The 19,785-nt window shown below is 48.3% G+C and overlaps 1 protein-coding gene across 20 annotated transcripts in view; it reads right to left on the bottom strand.

Annotated features, from left to right (window-relative positions):
• The window catches only part of MYH11 (myosin heavy chain 11), a 154,362-nt gene that overhangs the window by 116,564 nt on the left and 18,013 nt on the right, over window positions 1–19,785 (bottom strand). For all 20 annotated transcript variants that reach the window (XR_013410933.1, XR_013410932.1, NM_001438952.1 and 17 more), the window contains 2 exon segments: window positions 17,376–17,737; window positions 1,859–2,015 (listed from right to left, as the gene is read on the bottom strand). Coding sequence is in view for 18 of the 20 variants with exons in the window: in XM_077983986.1 (XP_077840112.1) it covers window positions 1,859–2,015; window positions 17,376–17,737 (519 nt within the window). In the remaining 2 variants the exon portion in view is untranslated.

The raw sequence follows: 19,785 nt of genomic DNA on the forward strand, positions 1-19,785 counted from the left end.
AGGAGTTCGAGACCTGGCCAACATGGCAAAACCCGGTCTCAACTAAAAGTATAAAAAATCAGCCAGGCATGGTGGCACACACCTGTAATCCCAGCTAGTCTGGAGGCCGAGGTGGGAGAATCACTTGAACATGGGAGGCAGAGGTTGCTGTGAGCTGAGATCATGCCACTGCATTCCAACCTGGGCAACAGAGTGAGACCCTGTCTCAAAAAAAAAAAAAAAAAAAAAAAAAACAGAAATGGTTCAAACAAATCATAAACACTCCAGTCCCCTTTGCCAGTGATTGCTTTAGGGGTTCGCATATGACCAAGTTTCTCCCTGATTTAAAAAAAAAAAAAAAAAAAAGAGACACAGGAGAAGAACCTTATCTTCCACTTCCTTCATGCTTTTGGATATTATCACATGAAAATATGATATCTGGAACTATGGCTACCACTTTGTGACCAAGAGGAAGAAGCTGAAAAAAATCCTAAGAAAGTCAACCCTGAAATCAGACACTAGGCTTCCTGTTATGTGAGGCAATTAACTCCTACTGGTTAAGCCACGTTAGTTAGGTGTTATCTTACTTGCAACCAAATACCCCAAATGATAAGAACACTGAGGTCTGTGATGCTCAGCTTCCGAAAGATGTATACGAACCATTTTGTAAATACTCTTCCATCAAGAGAGACCACAAAGAATGTGTGTGTGTTTGTGTGTTTAATACAAAGACAGATACCTAACTCCAGGAGCTGTCACTTTACAACCAGAGATTACATCTCCAAGATTGTCCTTGCAAGGCTCCACCTGCTGGTCGTTGGAGGTAATGGCAGGCCCTGCCTAGAGGGGCCAAGGTTCTGGTCCTACCTGTGGAGTCCGGCTAACTGTCAGAAAGTCCGGGCACTTATACCCGAGCCTCTACCTTGGGGGCGGGGTCGTGGCATCTCTCATGCACACCTGGATTCCTGCCTCAAGAACTTCCAGAACTGGGCTCCTCTCAACTCCCAGCTCAGATCCCTGGGTTCCCACCTGTTGGTGCCCTTTTAGAGGGGGTGTGACTTTTGGGGCTTCTTGTACCCTTTGCCTGAAGTGGGAGGATCGCCTGAGGCCAGGAGTTCGAGACCAATCAGGATAGCAATATCCTGTCACTTCAAAAAAAAAAAAAAAAAAAAAAAAACCTTTTTAAAATTAGCTTGACATGGCAGTCCACGCTTATAGTTCCAGCTACTTGGGAGGCTGAGGCAGGAGAATTGCTTAAGCCCAGGAGGCGGAGGTTGCAGGGAGCCGAGAGCTCACCACTGCACTTCAGCTGGGTGAGAAAGTGAGACCCTGTCTCAAAAATAATAAAATAATAGTAAAAATAGTAACATATAAACATGAAGGTAGCAGGCACAAGTCTTAAGTTTGGAAAAACCAGCATTAACAATCTTCACAAGAAGCTACAAGACAGAGACTATCACCCCTTTTGACAGATGAGGAAACTGAGGCTGAAGAGGAAAAGATATTTACCCACAGTCCCACAGGGGTTGAGGAACGGGTAGGTGGCAACACAGACCATGATGGCTCAGCCCCAGAGCTGTTCCCCACCCTCTTCCCATCCTTTGCAGACAGCTGGTCCGGCAGGGCCCTTGGGCAGTGGGCCCCAGAGCCGGAGCTGGAGCAGGCCCATGCCCGTATTTGCCCAAGCTCTCCGCTCTCCCTCACCCTCCCAGGCTGCAAACACAGATGTTCCTTTTGCTTTTTCCCTTTTTCAGCCACAGGACTCCTGGTCCCTGGCATTGCCTGCCAAACTCCACATTCCTGGCAAGAACTGCAGACAAGCAGGACAGGAGGGGCTCCCTGGAGCTGGCCCCGTGCAGCCCTCGCCGGGTTCACTCACCTTGAAGCATGCTCCGGTAGGCCGTGTCTGCGATGGCGTAGATGTGAGGCGGCATCTCATGCCTCTTCTTGCCCTTGTACATGTCAACGATCTTCTCCGAGTAGATGGGCAGGTGTTTATAAGGGTTGACCACCACGCAGAAGAGGCCAGAGTACGTCTGCAGACAGAGAACCCAGCTTACTTCCAGACCTCCTCCAGGAAGACAGATCTCACAGAAGCACTCAATATTCTCATTTGAGAGATGGGGAAACTGGAGCTTGGAGTCTTAGTAGGAAACCCTGGGCCTCTCTGGTATTCCAGGTATGGGGGAAGAGGAAAAAGGGCGAGAGTGGGTCTCCAGGCTGCCTATGTTATATTTTGCAACTGTAGGGGGGTTTGTGTTTGTTCTGAGATGAGGTCTCACTCTGTCACCTAGGCTGCAGTACAGTGGTGTGAACATGACTCGCTGCAGCCTTGATTTTTCTGGACTCAGGTGATCCTCCCACCTCAGCCTCCCGAGTAGCCAGGACTACAGGCAGGCACCACCAGGCCTGGCTGATGTTTGTATTTTTTGTAGAGACGTGGGTTTCACCGTGTTGCCCAGTCTGGTCTCGAATTCTGGGGCTCAAGCAATTCTCCCATTTCAGCCTCGCAAAGTGCTGGGATTATAGGTGTGAGCCATTGCACCTGCCCAAACTGTGGAGTTTTGAAGAGCTCTGGGTTCGAATCTCAGTTCCACTCCCCTGAACTGTCACTTTACCTCCCTGGACATCACCGGCTTAAATGACAGCCACCATTCATTGAACATTTACTATGTGTCGGGCACCAAACTAAGCACTACACAGGATCTGTTTTTGGTCGATTAAATGCTCAATCATATGAAATGCTCATCATTTAACAGGTGGCATAGCATGTGAACAGCACAATTCAGATATTAACTCAAGAACATTTAATAAAGAGACTGTTTACAGATATGTGTGCAGAATTAAAGAACCCAACCAGTGATGGGAGCAGTTAAGTCTGAAGAGCAAGAACACAAGAGAATGTTGTTTACTACTTTTTTTTTTTTTTTTTTTTTTGAGACAGCATCTTGCTCTGTCGCCCAGGCTGCAGTATAGTGGGGTGATCTTGGCTCACTACAACCTTGAGTTTCTAGGCTTAAATGACCCTCTCGCCTCAGACTCCCAAGTAGGTGGTATCACAGGTGTGCACAACCATGCCCAGGTAATTTTATTTTATTTTTTGTAGAGACAGGGTTTCACCATATTGCCCAGACTGGTCTCGAACTCCTGAGCTCAGGCGATGCGCCCGTCTCAGCCTCCCAAAGTGCTGGGATTACAGGTGGGAGCCACTGCACCCAGCCAGAGAGGGAATGTCATTAACTGAACATTGGAGACATAGAAAGTCACACAGCCCTAAAAAGGGGCTGTCCAGAGGGAGCTGCAGCCATTCAGAAACACACCTGCAAAAACCATGTTCCAGGAGGGAGGGAGGAAAAGGTAATAATCCTCCAACCTCTCTCTTCTCCCACCACCCTCTGATCTCTTTCTGGGACCTCCCAATGTCCATATCTAAGAAGAAACCCCAGTGACTCAGTCTCTAGAAGATGGCAGAGGCATCTCTTTATGGAGGTTCTTCTTGGTTTTTGTTTCTTTTTTTTTTTGAGACAGAGTCTCACTCTGTCGCCCAGGCTGGAGTGCAGTGGCACAATCTCCGCTCACTGCAACCTCTGCCTCCTGGGTTCACATGGTTCTCCTGCCTCAGCCTGCCGAGCAGCTGGGACTACAGGTGCCCGCCACCACGCCTGGCTAATTTTTTTGTATTTTTAGTAGAGACGGGGTTTTACTGTGTGAGCTGGGATGGTCTCGATCTCCTGACCTCTTGATCCGCCCACCTCGGCTTCCCAAAGTGCTGGGATTACAGGCGTGAGCCACCGCACCCAGCCACTTTATGGAATCTTCACAACTACTCAGTAACAGTGATTTCCCCACTGCCCATTTGACAGGAGGGCAAAGTGAGGCGTGGTGAGGTTGTCACCAGATTACACAGCTGGAGGGAAGTTGAGAACTAGAACTCCTGTTTACCCCAGAGTGCCTGCTCCTGACCATTAACACCTTCCCCATCTGTAAAACACAGACAAACACAGCCGTGCCTAAAAAGGATCAAAGCACTGACACGAGCTCTCCGATGTGGATGAAGCTTGAAAATACGCCTAGTGAAAGAAGCCAGGCACGCAAGGTCATGTACTATATCATCTCATTTATATGAAGCATCTAGAGTAGGCAAAGCCATGGAGACAGAAAATAGACTCATGGTTCCCAGGGGCTGGAGAGAGGGGGGAAGTGAGGAGTAACTGCTCATGGGCACGGGGTTTCCTTTGGGGGCTACAAAAATGATCTGGAGCCAAGTGTAGTGGCTCATGCCTGTAATCCCAGCACTTTGGGAGGCCAAGGTGGGAGGATTGCTTCAGGCTAAGAGTTTGAGACCAGCCCGGGCAACAACAGCCAGACCCCATCTCTACAAAAAAAAAAAAAAAAAAAAAAATATATATATATATATATATATATATATATATATATATGTAGCTGGCCATGGTGGTGAGCACCTGTAGTTCCAGCTACCTGGGAGGCTGAGTCAGGAGGATTGCTTGATCCCAGGAGCTCAAGGTTATAGTGAGCTATGATTGTACTGTTGCACTCTAGCCCCTGGGTGACACAGCAAGACCCTGTCTTGAAATTGATAGCTGTACAACATTGTGAATGCACTTAATGGCACTGATTTCTTTAAAACGTTTAAAACGGTAATTTTTATGTTATACGCACTTTACCATTTAAAAAATAGTAGTCCTGTCCTGCCGGGTGAATAGGAGCATCTGAAAATAATCAGATCAGGGAAGGAGGAGTCATGCCATGCTGTACGTGGTGAGACAGTATCGTCATGATTTTTCCTCACTGGATACTAGATTTTCCCATGGTTGAGGTCACGGTTCAGGAGACAGGCTCCAACCCATCTCACAGGAACTGCTTTCCCCAAACGATAAACATCAGTACTGCCCCAGACTCTGACGGCCATAAAGCATATCCTCTTCCTTGTAAGCGACTTAGGGAGGACCAGAGATCCATCTCTCAGTTACAACTAGGGTGAACCAAGCAACAGAGACTTAAGTGACTTGACCAAAGTCACCAAAGAAGATCCTGGCAGCACCAAGCCCAGCCTGGCCCACCCCCAAGTATAAGCATGGTCCATTATGCTATCCAGCCTAGGCTCATCCGACAGAAAAAGAAACTATTGATCATTCGTTCGTTTGTTTGTTCATTCGTTCATTCATTCATTCTGTATGTCCCAGATGCCATGCAAAAGGTGCTGGGACTACATTAGAACATAAAAAAAAACCCAAAAAAACACAGGGTCCCTGCCCTCAAGGGGCTTTTAGTCAAGGGCTGGAGCCAATTAGAGAGTGGGAAAGTCTGGCCGGGTGCGGTGGCTCACACCTGTAATCCCAGCACTTTGGGAGGTCAAGGCAGGAAGATTGCTTGAACCAGAAAGACCAGCCTGGGCAACACAGTGAGACCCCATCTCTATAAGAAATTAAAAAATTAGCTGGGCATGGTAGCACTTGCCTGTAGTCCCAGCCACTTGGGAGGCTGAAATGGGAGGTTTGCTGAAGCCTGGCAAGTTGAGGTTGCAGTAAGCCATGATTGTGCCACGCGCTTCAGCCTGGGTGACATGGTTAGACCATTCCTTTCTTCTCAAAAGAAAGGAAGAAAGAAAGGAAGGAAGGAAGGAAGGAAGGGAAGGAAAGGAAGGAAGGGAAGGAAATGAAGGAAAGGAAGGAAGGAAGGGAGGGAAGGAGGGAGGGATGGAGGGAGGGAGGAAAGAAAGGAAGGAAAGGGGCCGGGTGCGGTGGCTCAAGCCTGTAATCCCAGCAGTTTGGGAGGCCGAGACGGGCGGATCACGAGGTCAGGAGATCGAGACCATCCTGGCTAACACAGTGAAACCCCGTCTCTACTAAAAATAAAAAAACTTAGCCGGGCGAGGTGGCAGGCGCCTGTAGTCCCAGCTACTCGGGAGGCTGAGGCAGGAGAATGGCGTGAACCCGGGAGGCGGAGCTTGCAGTGAGCTGAGATCCGGCCAATGCACTCCAGCCTGGGTGACAGAGCGAGACTCCGTCTCAAAAAAAAAAAAAAAAAAAGGAAGGAAAGGAAGGAAGGGAAAGAAGAAAAGGAAGGAAAGGATGGAGGGATAGAGGGCAGGAAGAAAGAATAAGAGAGAGAGAGAGAAAGAAAGAAAGAGAGAAAGAAAGAAAGAAAAAGAGAGAGTGGGAAGGTCCTTCCAGGGCTCAGTCTGCTAAGGGACAATGGTATGTAGTGTCTGGGGGTGCTGCAGGGGAATGATATTCTTCAAAGTTACAGGATTGCTGGGCGCAGTGGTTCACACCTATAATCCCAACACTTTGGGAGGCCAAGGAAGGCAGACTGCTCGCACTCAGGAATTCAAGACCAACCTAGGCAACACAGCGAGACCCCATCTCTACCAAAAATACAAAAAATTAGCAGGGCATGGTGGCGCATGCTTGTAGTCCCAGCTACCCGGCAGGCTGAGGCAGGAGAATCACTTGAACCTGGGAGGTGGAGGTTGTAATGAGCCGAGGTGGTGCCATTGCACTCCAGCCTGGGTGACGGAGGGAGACTCCGTCTCAAAAAAAAGAAAAAAAGAAAAAAAGAAACAGGATTGATGGAGACAGAGATTCTCACCATCCCCTAAAAGGAGCATGAATGAGGCAACATATGCCTGTCTAAATAGCCATCAACCATTTACTGAGCACCTACTATATACCACGTCTGTGTCAGAGGCTGGATACAAAGAAATCAATGATACCCCCTGTCCTTAAAGAACTTAGATCAGAGTGGGAGACAAGTACGTGAAAACACGTCCTAAGAACAGAGAACGATAGGAACAAGGAAGGGAAGGCCCTAACCCACACTGGGGGTGGTGAGGGAAACCTCCAGGTGGGCAGGTATTCCCTGCGCTGAGTCTTAAAGGACAACGAGGTGTTAACCAGCTCGGGACAAGACAAAGCAGGGACGCGGGCAGAAACACCGGACATGGGGTCCGTGGGGGTGAACTATAAGCAGCTTGGTACAAGCAGCTCCACTGGACCCAAATGGAGAAGCAGAGCAAGGATGAGAGGTAAGCGGGGCCCAGGAGCCACATCCTGCCTGGTGGGGCTGGGAGTGGAGGACCGCCTGCCTGGACACCCCTCTTCTCCATTCCATCACCCAGGAGCCTCCCGCCCATCCTGCAAACACCAGTTGCAAGTACCTTGAGGCCGGAGAACCCTCCCTGGCCCCTTTCTCCTCTTCAGTCCCAGCACAGGCCTCGGTATAGAATAGGTGCTAACTAAATGCTTGCTAAATGCATACCAGGGGAATAAATTAATGATACAGCTTCCTGAGAGCAGGGACAGCCTGACTTCACCTCTGTGACCTGGGGGCCTTGCACTGCAGCAGTAGGTACTCAGTGGACCGCACTGAGCCAGGCCAGTGGCTCTCTCCTATTCATTGGTGTCCCCAGTCCCCAGGACAAGCCTCCCAAAGAGCAAGCGCTCAGTCCGTGGTGATCTGGACAAAGGTCAACCAAGCCCCACCCTCCTTCAGGTCTCGACTCCATCTCCAGCTCCTCTGGGACCACGCCCACTGCCACGCCCCTTTTGAATGTAGGTATCATTTACAGCCCAACCGGTCCTCACTCAAGTCCTTGACTTGGAGGCAGTAAAGGGCAGTGGTTGAGGGCTCAGAACTGGGTATGGGGTACTTGAATTTGAACCTTCACTCTGCTATTTCTCAGCTGTGTGACCCTGGGCAAGTCCCTTAACCTCTCTGAGTCTTGCTTATCCTCATCTACAAAACAGGGAGGCATACTAACAAGCCCTTCATAGGTGTGCTGTGAGATAATGCTTGAAAAGCATTTAGCATGGCGGCTGGTATGTAGTAGGTGCTCAATCAATGTTATTTAGTGACTCTTACTATGCTCCCTTCATTTCATGAGAGAGAAAGTCTTGCCACCTTAGAGCCTTCAATATGCTGTTCCCTCCACCTGGAACGCTTTTCCCCTCATCTTCCCACAGCTGTTTCCCTCTCCTCTTTTAGAGCTCTGCCTAAATGTCACCTCCTGGACTGTGACACACACATTACTGTATCTCCTGCACCCTGCACAGTGCCAGGCATGGGGTAGAAACTCAGTCAGCTGTAATCCGAGTACTTCGGGAGGCCGAGGAGGTCAGATCACTTGAGGTCAGGAGTTCGAGACCAGCCTGGCCAACATGGCAAAACCCTGTCTCTACTAAAAATACAAAAATTAGCCAGGCATGATAGCGGGGCCCTGTAATCCCAGCTAGTTGGGAGGATGAGGTAGGAGAATCACTTGAACCCAGGAGGTGGAGGTTACAGTGAGCCGAGATCATGGTGCTGCACTCCAGCCTGGGCAACAGAGGGAGGGAGGGAAGGAGGAAGGGAGGGAAGGAGGAAGGGAGGGAGGGAAACGAATTTTTAAGAAGGAAGAGGCTGGGCATGGTGGCTCACACCTTTAATGCCAGCACTTTGAGAAGTGGAGGAGGTCAGATCACTTGACGTCAGGAGTTTGAGACCAGCCTGGCTAACATGGCAAAACGCCGTCTTTACTAAAAATACAAAAATTAGCTGGGTATGGTGGCACATGCCTGTAATCCCAGCTACTCAGGAGGCTGAGGCAGGAGAGTCACCTGAACCAAGGAGGCAGAGGTTATGTGAGCCGAGATCATGCCACCACACTCCAGCCTGGGTGACAGAGTGAGACTATCTCAAAGAAAAAAAAAAAAAGAATAAAATGAATTTTAAAAAGAAGGAAGGACCACACTGTCTTTTCAACTCCATCACTAACTTCTGAAACAGGAATATGACTTTCATCCTCTTTGTTTGGGACATCTCTCCCAATGCCATTGCGCAGAGCAAGCACTTAATCCATACTTCCAGGTAGATCTGAACCTCTGCTGAGTTCTGCAAAAGTTTTCCAAGCCAGCCAGGGTATGACAATGGAGTGAAGAGAAGACTGGGGCAGGCAGCCGCATATCTCACGCAAGGACGTGGGGCTTCAGCATCTGGCTCTTCCTCCCACATTGTTCAGCCACTTCTCCTTCACCTCGACCCAGCCCACCCATAGTTGGCTGTGTTTTTGCCTCTCTGGCCCCATTAGCCCCTCTCCAGCTGGTTAAGTTCAGAGGTTTCAACATCCCAGCCTCCTGTGTCCCAGCCGGCATCTCATGGGCCCTGTGCCACCAGCAGGTCCCAGCTGCAGGCCCAGGATTTCCCTCTTGTGACCGTATTAGGAAGCAGCTCCAGTTTCTCCCTGACACTTTATATGGTCAGTCACAGAGCCCTGAGCAGGGGGTGCTCCCAGGGCCTCAAGGAGAAATGAGGAACAGGGAGGGAAGGGAGGGAAGTAACACTGGCTTTCAAACATACAGGGCTGGCCGGGCACAGTGGCTCACACCTGTAATCCTGGCACTTTGGGAGGTCAAGGTGAGTGGATCACCTGAGGTCAGGAGTCCGAGACCAGCCTAGCCAACACAGTGAAACCTCATCTCTATTAAAAATACAAAAATTAGCAAGGTGCAGTGGTGAGCACCTATAGTCCCAGCTACTGGGGAGACTGAGGCAGGAGAATTGCTTGACCTCAGGTGGCAGAGGTTGCAGTGAGCTGAGATTGTGCCACCGCACTCCAGCCTGGGCAATAGAGCGAGACTCGGTCTCAAAAAAAAGACACACAGGCCTGGGCAGAGTGTTGGCTTTGCCTTATCACTTACCTGACTTGTGCATACAGACCTACCCCTGAGCTTCCTCAATAAAGTGATGGATAATCACACCTTCTTTATGACGCTTCAGTGCAATATCACAGCTTTCTAAATACCCAACCTAGAGACAGACACAGTCCACCAAGCATGTTCTTGTGCTGCAGCCTTGCTTTTAAGAGTAAAAAGACTAGAAACAACATAAATACCTGCCAAGAGCAGACAGGCTTAATCATTATGGTCCATTCCTATAGCGGAAGACTGTGCAGTGGCCGTCTCTCTACTACCATGAATAAATGGCCAAAGATTGAGATGCACAACAGCCATGGCCTATGCTGCCATTTTGGAGGGGTGCACGAGGGGCTGTGTGGCTGCATGTGTGTAAAACATCACTGGAGGCTGGATGGAGCAGCTCACACCTGTAATTGCAGCACTTTGGGAGGCTGAGGCGAGTGAATCACTTGAGGTCAGGCGTTCAAGACCAGCCTGGCTAACATGGCAAAACCCATCTTTACAAAAAATACAAAAATCAGCCGGGTGTGGTGGCACACACCTGTAATCCCAGCTACTTGGGAGGCTGGGGCAGGAGGATTGTTTGAATCCAGAAAGCATAGGTTGCAGGAGCCGAGATCACACCATTGCACTCCAGCCCGGGAGACAGAGTGAGACTTCATCAGAAAAAAAGTAATAGTCTGGGCACAGTGGTTTAAGCCTGTAATCCCAGCACTTCGGGAGGCCAAGGCGGGTGGATCACCTGAGGTCAGGAGATCAAGACCAGCCTGGCCAACATGGCAAAACCCCATCTCTACTAAAAATACAAAAATTAGCTGGGCGAGGTAGCACACACTTGTAGTCCCAGTTACTTGGGAGGCTGAGGGAGGAGAATTGCTTGAACCTGGGAGGGGGCTATTGCAGTGAGCCAAGATCATGCCACTGCACTCCAGTCTGGGTGACAGAGTGAGACTCCATCTCGAAAAATAATATAAACAAATAAATAACATCACTGGAGGGCTACATATGTAACCAGCAACCATGGTGTCTCTAAGAAGGAGAACTGGAAGGGCGAGGAATAGGAATGAAGGGGGAAGTTCTATATTCCCTTATACACTATTTTATTTCATATTTGCATGTCTTACCTAGTCAAAAAGTCTGACTTGATAGTTACGAACAGACAGAAAAAACTGTAAGGTAGGTTAAGTGGAAAAAATCAAACTGCAAAGCATACAAGGAGTGACTTTTTCTTATGTTTGTTTTGTGTGTGTGTGTGTGTGTGTGTGTGTGTGTGTGTGTGTGTGTGTGAGTACATACATGAACCTGTGAATCATGTTTGCCTCCAGGGAAGAAGGCTGCTTTTTGCAATCCATACTTATTTTTAAATATTCTCCTGTGGTCTTTGCATAGATTATCCTTGTATTACTGGAGGAGGTTCTTTGAAGCAATAATGACTTGAAAGATCAGAAGGCCGGGTGCAGTGGCTCACGCCTAAAATCCCAGCGCGTTGGGAGGCGGAGGCGGGAGGATCATCTGAGGTCAGGAGTTCAAGACCAACTTGACCAACATGGTGAAACCCCTTCTCTACTAAAAATGCAAAAATTAGCTGGGCATGGTGGGGGGTACCTGTAATCCCAGCTACCGGGAGTCTGAGGCAGGAGAATCGCTTGAACCCAGGAGATGAAGGTTGCAGTGAGCCAAGATCGCACCACTGCCCTCCAACCTGGGTGACAGAGTGAGACTCCATCTAAAAAAAAAAAATCAGAAGGGCTAATTCCTGGGGCTTAACAAAGGTCAGCTTGCAGTTATAGTGTCTTTCTATCCTCCAGGGACCAGTGCAGTGGCTGGCACCCAGGAGGCCTCTGCTCAGTCTGCTTGCTCCTTGTGTCCCTGGATAGACACTGCTTCTGGAGTAGGCTAAGGTTGCTGGGCCAGGTCTTTAAGGCGGAAAAATGGTCACCTGCTAAAGTTTGGAAGGAGGGCCTCTCCTGACCGCCTGGGCATTCCAGAAGCAGAACCAGAACTAGAAAAATGTCCTTTGGGGTTCATGGATCGGGGATGTGGGCTTGGAGTTCCAAGGAGCAGGGGGGCCCATCCACCTTGGCTCTGGATCATGATTTTCCCAACCCCAGAGGTCTGGTGTAGGGTGGAGGGTCCCACTGTCTACAGAGACAAAGCAGGTAAGGCATGAGTGAAGCAGGGTGTGTGGGAGTGAACAAAAGAGGTGCCATGGTCAATGGCTACCGGGACCTGGGAGACGACAGGGAGCGGTGGGGTCTGCGGAAAAGCAGAGAGCACAAAGCCCATCTCACAGAGAGTGCTACCTCACACCCTGCGTTCTGGAGTGTCAGGTCCTCTGCTTTTTCAAGCAGTACCAGAAACAGATTTCTTTCATTTTTTGATGTATTAACTCAATTAAAAAAAAAATCACACCTCTGTGTTAGCAGGTTGTAATCATTAGCCTAGCACCTAGTAGGTGCTCAAGGAATCATAATAAAAGGTTCAATTCCTTCTTGCTGTGCACTTAAAGCTTGTCTACCTCAAAGCTAACGAGGCCTCTGGCACTGTCCCCACCGGCTCCAGCCCACGACCATCACCTCCTGCTCTAAGCCTATCACCCCAGAAGCCCTTTGCATGGGTAGTCACCCTGCCCCTGGACTCACACAGACCTTGTCTGAATCCCAGCTCTGCCCACTTTCCAGTTATGGGACTGAGCACATCTAAGCCTCAGCATCCTCATCTTTTTTTTGTTTGTTTGAGTCTCACTCTGTCATCCAGGCTGGAGTGCAGTGGAACAATCTCATGCCTGTAATCCTAACACTTTGGGAGGCCGAAGCAGGCGGATCGCTTGAGTTCAGAAGTTCAAGATCAGTTTGGGCAATACAGTGGGACCCCACCTCTACCAGAAACACAAAAAAATTAGCAGGGCTTGGTGCTACGTGCCTGTAGACCCAGCTACTCAGAAGACTGAGGTAGGAGGATCTCTTGAGTCCCAGGAGGCAGAGGTTGCAGTGAGCTGAGATCATGCCACTGTACTCCAGCCTGGGCAACAGAGTAAGACCCCATCTCAAAAGAAAGAAAAAGGAAAAAGAAAGAAAAAAAAAAAGAGACAGAAAGACAGACAGACAGAAAGAAAGAAAGAGAAAGAAAGGAAGAAAAAGAAAGAGAATTCGAGGCAGATAGAACTCAGCCAAAAGACAGCGTTCAGAAGACCAAGGGGCCCTTAGGACCAGGCGTCAAAGCTGTGCTCCCCTCCAGGTATGCCACAAATGCTCTTCCGCAGTTTAGGTAGATTGGACATTGCTGAGCCCAGAACCTGCATCTCTAAGATAAGGAGACAAGCTCCTCTGGCTTCTATATAGACTCTTCTAGATCCAAGAGGACAAGAGGTCTGCCAGAACCTTCTCAAAGGCCCATCGTTTGAGACGAGCCTTGCAGAATGGAGGAGAAAAGTTCATCTTCATCACAGAGGGCAAAGTCATGCATGCCAGACCACGGACCTGGCATCACTTCACCACCCGCCTATTCACAAGAGTCATGCATGTTGCTATTATGAGCTGGGAGAGTAACTTACTGTGCTCCCCCACCCCGACCCCTTTCCTTCTTTATCTTCTCTGTCATGGACAACGGTTTCTATTAAGCAATTAAATTGACCAGAAAGGAACAAGAGAAGAGTGGGGCCATCATCACAAGGCTGAAAGGATTTTAATCTAATCTGTCTAGAGAAGCACAGCAGGAATGTGAAGCTTTGATTCACTTATTTTTAATCTGCTGTCAGAAGATATTTTGAGTCTCAGGACCTTCATATGCCCCTTATTATGTTTTTTTCTGATTTCTATTTGAGGACAGCAGGTGAGATGAATACATAGGTCTGTCCTGAAACTCCCTAGATGGAGATGATATGTCTTAGATGGAAGACCTGGGCCCCAAAGAGTCCAATTTTCCCTCTAGCTCCCTACAGACGGGCCTCTTTAGAAACATCCAATATACTGACTGGTCACGGTGGCTCAGGCCTGCGATCCCAGCACTTTGGGAGGCTGAGACAAGTGGATCAACTGAGGTCAGGAGTTGGAGACCAGCCTGGCCAACATGATGAAACCCGTCTCTACTAAAAATACAAAAATTAGCCAGGCATGGTGGCACATCCCCACAATCCCAGTTACTCGGGAGGCTGAGGCAGCAGTGAACCAAGATCGCTCCACTGCATTCCAGCTGGAGGAGCAAGAGTGAAGTTCCATCAAGAAAGAAAGCAAGAAAGCAAGAAAAAGAAAGACAAAGAAGGAGAAGGAAGGGAAGGAAGAAAGAGAAAATGTCTAACATACCAACATCCCCAGATCAATAATATTTCCATACAAACAGTGCCACAGACAAAAGACGTCCCCTACTTAAGAAGGTAAAGATACACTTACAGAACTGCACCTCGGCTTCCTCCTCTAAAAGGGGCAAACATTTTCAACTCAGTGGATGTTGTGTTAAATAAAATAAAACGTGTCAAGGTACAGCACTTGAGTTGGAGAACATATTCAATAGTTATGGCTGGGCACAGTGGCTCACACCTGTAATCCCGGCACCGTGAAAAGTCAAGGCAGGAGATGGCTTGAGGCCAGGAGTTTCAGACCGGCCTGGGCGATCTAGTGAGATCCCAGTCTCTACAAAAGTTGTTTGTTTGTTTTTTTTTTTTTTTAATTAGCCAGGTGTGGTGGTGCACGCCTGTGGTCCACAGCTACTCAGGAGGCTGAGGTGAGAGGATCACTTGAACCCAGGACTTGGAAGCTGTAGTGAGTTATGATGGAACCACTGCACTCCAGCCTGGATGATGGAGTAAGCCCCCATCTCAAAAAAAAAAAAAAAAAAAAAGTCATGAGTTGCTCAGTTGCTCACTCTTACCATTTCAGTCTTTAAAAAGCCACCGTAACCCCTTCTGAAATGCCTATAAGAACAGTGGAAAAATGGCCTATCCCCATGACAGATTCTACACTACCCCTTAAAAGGGGTACCTTTGGGGCTGCCTGAGATACATTACACAAGTCAGCACTGAGCATTTCCAAACGGAAAAAAGAGCAAGTCACTAAACTGTGTGCCCAATAGGCTTTTAAATATGTAAACATATATCAGGCTCACAAAGAGACAATGCACAGTGTCTCTGGTTAAGGACTAATTTTTCCGTTCTGTGTTCACTATGCTTTCTGAATTCTCCAAGTGTTCCATAGTGAACGTGTCTTAGTTTCCTAATTAGGAAAAAAATGTGCAGGACACTTTTAGAGATGACAAGGGGCTTTTTGTAATTTTCACTTGGCAAAATGTACAGACCAGGACCAAAGGGACAGAAGGACGCCAAGTGATGGGAGAAGAACATCTGACTAGTAAAATCAAAAGTGATCATGACCACAGCAAAAACCCATCTAATAACACTTAACATTTTCAGTGCCTACACTTAACATGCAGCAGGAAGTGTGTTAAGTGTTTTGTCTTTAGAGTAACCCACTCCATGAGGCTAGTACTATTTAAAAAAAAAAAAAAAAAAAAACAGACAAGGTCTGGCTCTGTCACTCAGGCCAGAATGTAGTGGCACAATCACAGCTCACTGCAGCCTTGAACTCCTGGGCTCAAGTGATCCTCCTGCCTCAGTCTCCCTGAGTAGCTGGGATTATGGGTACACACCACTGCGCCTGGCTAATTTTTTTTCTTTTTTCTTTTTTTTTTTTGCAGAGATGGGGTCTTGCTATGTTGCCCAGGCTGGTCTCAAACTCCTGGGCTCAAGTGATCCACTTGCCTCAGCTTCCCAAAGTGCTGGGATTACAGGCATGAGCCACTACGCCCGGCTCCCAAGAGGCTGATTCTATTCTTGCATCCATTTTACAGAAAAGGAAATAAAGCTTCAGAGGCATGAGGTAACCTGCTCAAGGGTGAGCAAAGCCCTTTCAGAGAGAAGAGATTGACATAGGCTGGGTTAGGTAACCTCTGTGCACCGGTCTGGCGTCATGGGGATATCAATATCCTTCTTGTGCTAGAGAGCTGATCCAATCCCACAATGGACCCATGCCCCACAACGTCACACTCCAAGCCCCAATCATCTAGTCCAGGCAGTCCAACAGAACTTTCTATGATAATGGGAACATTCTGCACTTATGCTACGCAGTACGCCCGCCACTAGCCACAGGTGGCTATTGACTACTTGACCCAGGGCCAACACAACGAAAGAAATAAATTTGTTATTTTTTATTTTCTTTTATTTATGTACTTATTTAGAGATGAAGTTTTGCTCTTGTTGCCCAGGCTGGAGTACAATAATGCGATCTTGGCTCACTGCAACCTCCGTCTCCAGGGTCCAAGCGATTCTCCTGCCTCAGCCTCCCAAGAAGCCAGGATGATAGGCGCATACCACCATGCCCGGCTAATTTTTGTATTTTTAGGAGAGACGGGGTTTTACTATGTTGGCCAGGCTGGTCTAGAACTCCTGACCTCAGGTGACCCACCCATCTTGGCCTCCCAAAGTGCTGGGATTACAGGTGCGAACCCATGTATCCAGCCAATAAATTTTTAAATTTTTCTTTTTTTGAGATGGAGTTTCGCTCTTATTGCCCAGGCTGGAGTGCAATGGCACAATCTTGACTCACTACAACCTCTGCCTCCTGGGTTCAAGCAATTCTTCTGCCACAGCCTCCCAAGTAGCTGGGATTACAGGTGTGCATGACCAAGCCCGGCTAATTTTGGTATTTTTAGTAGAGATGGGGTTTCATCAAGTTGGCCAGGCTGGTCTCGAACTCCTGGCCTCAAGTGATCTACCCGCCTTGGCCTCCCAGAGTGCTGGGATTACAGGCATGAGCCACCATATCTGGTCGTTTCTTTTAATTAATTTAAATCTAAATTTAGTTAGCCACAAGTGGCCAGTGGCTACCATATTGTGCCATCTCTAGTCCACTCTGATCTGCAAGTCTACCTAAAAGAGTCCTAGGATCAATCTGAACATTCCCCTCTGTAACAAGGAAGGCCTCCCTACAACCTAGCCACATCCTCATGTCTCTTACCCACCTGGCTGCCAAGATAAACCAGCCTTTCCAAAGCGGTTATGAGCTCTTTACTTTCAAGAGGAAGGAAGGACAGAGCGATGCCCAGGAAATCTATTGAGAGTTTGTCATATGTCTTGGCACTTGGCATATGTGATAACATGGGATTGTCACACCTCCTGTCTGTAATGAGGGTGATTATTCCCATTTTACTGATAGGAAAACCGAGGCTTCAACAGGGGAAATAACCTGTTCAAGGGCTGAGCTGTGAAGCTACGTTGGAATGATGCCACCTCATCTTGCAATCTCCCTTGATCAAACCGTCAGCCTCCCAACACATTTCTTTCTTTTTTTTTTTTTCCCTTGAGACAGAGTCTTATTCTGTCACCCAGGCTGGAGTGCAATAAAACAATCTCACTGCAACCTCCACCTCCTGGGTTCAAGCAATTCTTCTGCCCCAGCCTCCCCAGTAGCTGGGATTACAGGTACACACCACCACACTCGGCTACTTTTTGTATTTTTAGTAGAGACACGGTTTCACCATGTTGGCCAGCGTGGTTTCGAACTTCTGACCTCTGGTGACCTGCCCACCTCGGCCTCCCAAAGTGCTGGGATTACAGGCATGAGCCACTGCACTCGGCCCTCCCAACACATTTCTAATGCCTACTTTCCTTATGAGGCCAGGAGTAGGTACCTGACTGCCAGCAATACTCACATATATTAGCCCTGAGAAGTACCGCTCCCTCAGGTTGTGTAGCACGGAGGCTTCGTTGAGGCATGTCAGCTCCGCCATGTCCTCCACCTTGGAGAACTTGGGTGGGTTCATCTTCTGGATGTCATCTTTCCCAACCGTGACCTTCTTGCCGTTCTCCACCAGCTCCACAACCACCTCATCCCCCTTCTCCTCCTTGATGCTGGCTGCCTCGAAGCCCTGCTTCTCCGAGGGGACCCAGACGAGTCTCTTGGCGGCCCAGTCAGCCTGGGCCACCGGGCTGTTGATGAAGTTTTTGTCCACAAAGAGGAACTTCTCATCGTCACTGAGTTGGCCCTTTTGTGCCATGGTGCCTTGTTGGTCCCCTGTGGAATAAGGTAACAGGGTCAGAATCAGACCACAACTAAGCCCTGAAGACAGATGAACCACTCACCTTGCCCTGCCTAGGAACTCGGTCTGCAGACACATCCCGCCAAGTACAAAGACCTGAAGTGTTGTGTATGTGGTCAGAGAACAGAGACCACCCAAAGGCCCTTCAAAAAGGGATGTGTGTCATCGCCTAGAATACCAAAAGTCAAACAACACAAACGTCCATCAACATAGAGCTGGATAAGCCATGCTATTTCCATACCGTGAAATACTACCCAGTGGTTAAGAGGCAGGAAGTAGGGCTGGGCAAGGTGGCTCACACCTGTAATCCCAATACTGTGGGAGGCCGAGGCAGGTGAATCACTTGAGGCCAGGAGTTCAAGACCAGCCTGGCCAACATGGTGAAACCCCATCTCTAATGAAAATACAAAAATTAGCCAGGTGTGGTGGCATGCACCTGTAATCCCAGCCACTTGGAAACTGAGGCAGAATTGCTCAAACCCGGGAGGCAGAGGTTGCAGCGAGCCAAGATAGTGTCACTACACTCCAGCGTGGGGGACAGAGCAAGATTCCATCTCAAAAAAAAAAAGAAAAAAAAAAGAAGCAGGAAGTATGTCTACACATGCTGATATGGGAAGATGGTCAAGTCTAACTGTTCACTGCAAAATAAGAGTCCTCAAGTGATAAAACATAGAATTACCCAGATCGCTTGAGCCCAGGAGTTGGAGACCAGCCTAGGCAACATGACAAAACCCTGTCTCTACAAAAAATACAAAAAATTAGCCAGGCATGGTAGCGCACACCTGTAGTCCCAGCTACTTTGGAGGCTGAGGTGGGAGAATCACCTGAGCCTGGGAAGTCAAGATTGCAGTGAACCAAGATCAAGCCACTGCACTCGAGCCTAGGTGACAGAGTGAGACTATGTCTTAAAAACAAACAAACAAACAAACAAGCAACCCAATGTATATAATTGGAATACGACTCAGTAAAAGGAAAGAAATGATGCAATAAAATAAATGAGTCTCAAAAGCATCATATGCTTAGTGAAAAAAATCAGAAAGGCCACATGCTGTATTATTCCTTCAATATGAAAAGCTATTAGGCTGGTGCAAAAGTAAGTGTGGTTATTGTGATTGAAAGTAATGGCAGCCGGGTGCCGTGGCTCACACCTGTAATCTCAGCACCTTGGGAGGCCGAATTGGGTGGATCACCTGAGGTCAGGAGTTCAAGGCCAGCCTGGGCAACATGGTGAGACCCCCGTCTTTACTAAAAATACAAACATTAATGGGGATGTGGTGGCACACACCTGTAGTCCCAGCTACTCAGGAGGCTGAGGCGAAAGGATTGCTTGAACCCAGGAGGTGGAGGCTGCAGTGAGCTGAGATCACCCTACTGCACTCCAGCCTGGGCGACAGAATGAGACTCAGTCTAAAAAAAAAAAAAAGTTATAGCAAAATAGAAAACGCCTACCTATGGTGACAGGCAATCAAGAGTTGCCAGTGGAGGCCATGCACGGTGGCTCACACATGTAATTGCAGCACTTCGGGAGGCCAAGACAGGGGAATCACTTGAGGTCAGGAGTTTGAAACCAGTCTGGCCAATGTGGTAAAACCCCATCTCTACTAAAAATACAGAACTTAGCTGGGCATGGTGGTGCACACCTGTAATCCCACTCGAAAAGCTGAGGCAGGAGAATCGCTTGAACCCGGGAGGCAGAGGCTGCAGCAAGCCGAGACTGCACCACTGCACTCCAGCCTGGGTGACAGAGTGAGACTCCGTCTCAAACAAACAAAAAAAAGAGGAAAGGAACTGATTGGTAAGAGGCACAAAAGAAGTACAAAAGAGGTGAGAGGCCCCACCTTTCAGGGTGGTAAAAGCATCTGCCGTGGTTATGGTGGTGCTTACAAGACTGTATACATTTGTCAAAACTCATTAAGAATGTTCTGTATCCCTATAGGATGACTAAAGTGAACGATAAAATATTACATAGTTTCAAAGAGCTAGAAGGACATTGAATGTTCCCAACACAAAGAGAAATGTCATC

Source organism: Macaca mulatta, chromosome 20 (genome assembly GCF_049350105.2).
Source record: "Macaca mulatta isolate MMU2019108-1 chromosome 20, T2T-MMU8v2.0, whole genome shotgun sequence".
Lineage (NCBI taxonomy): Eukaryota > Metazoa > Chordata > Mammalia > Primates > Cercopithecidae > Macaca > Macaca mulatta.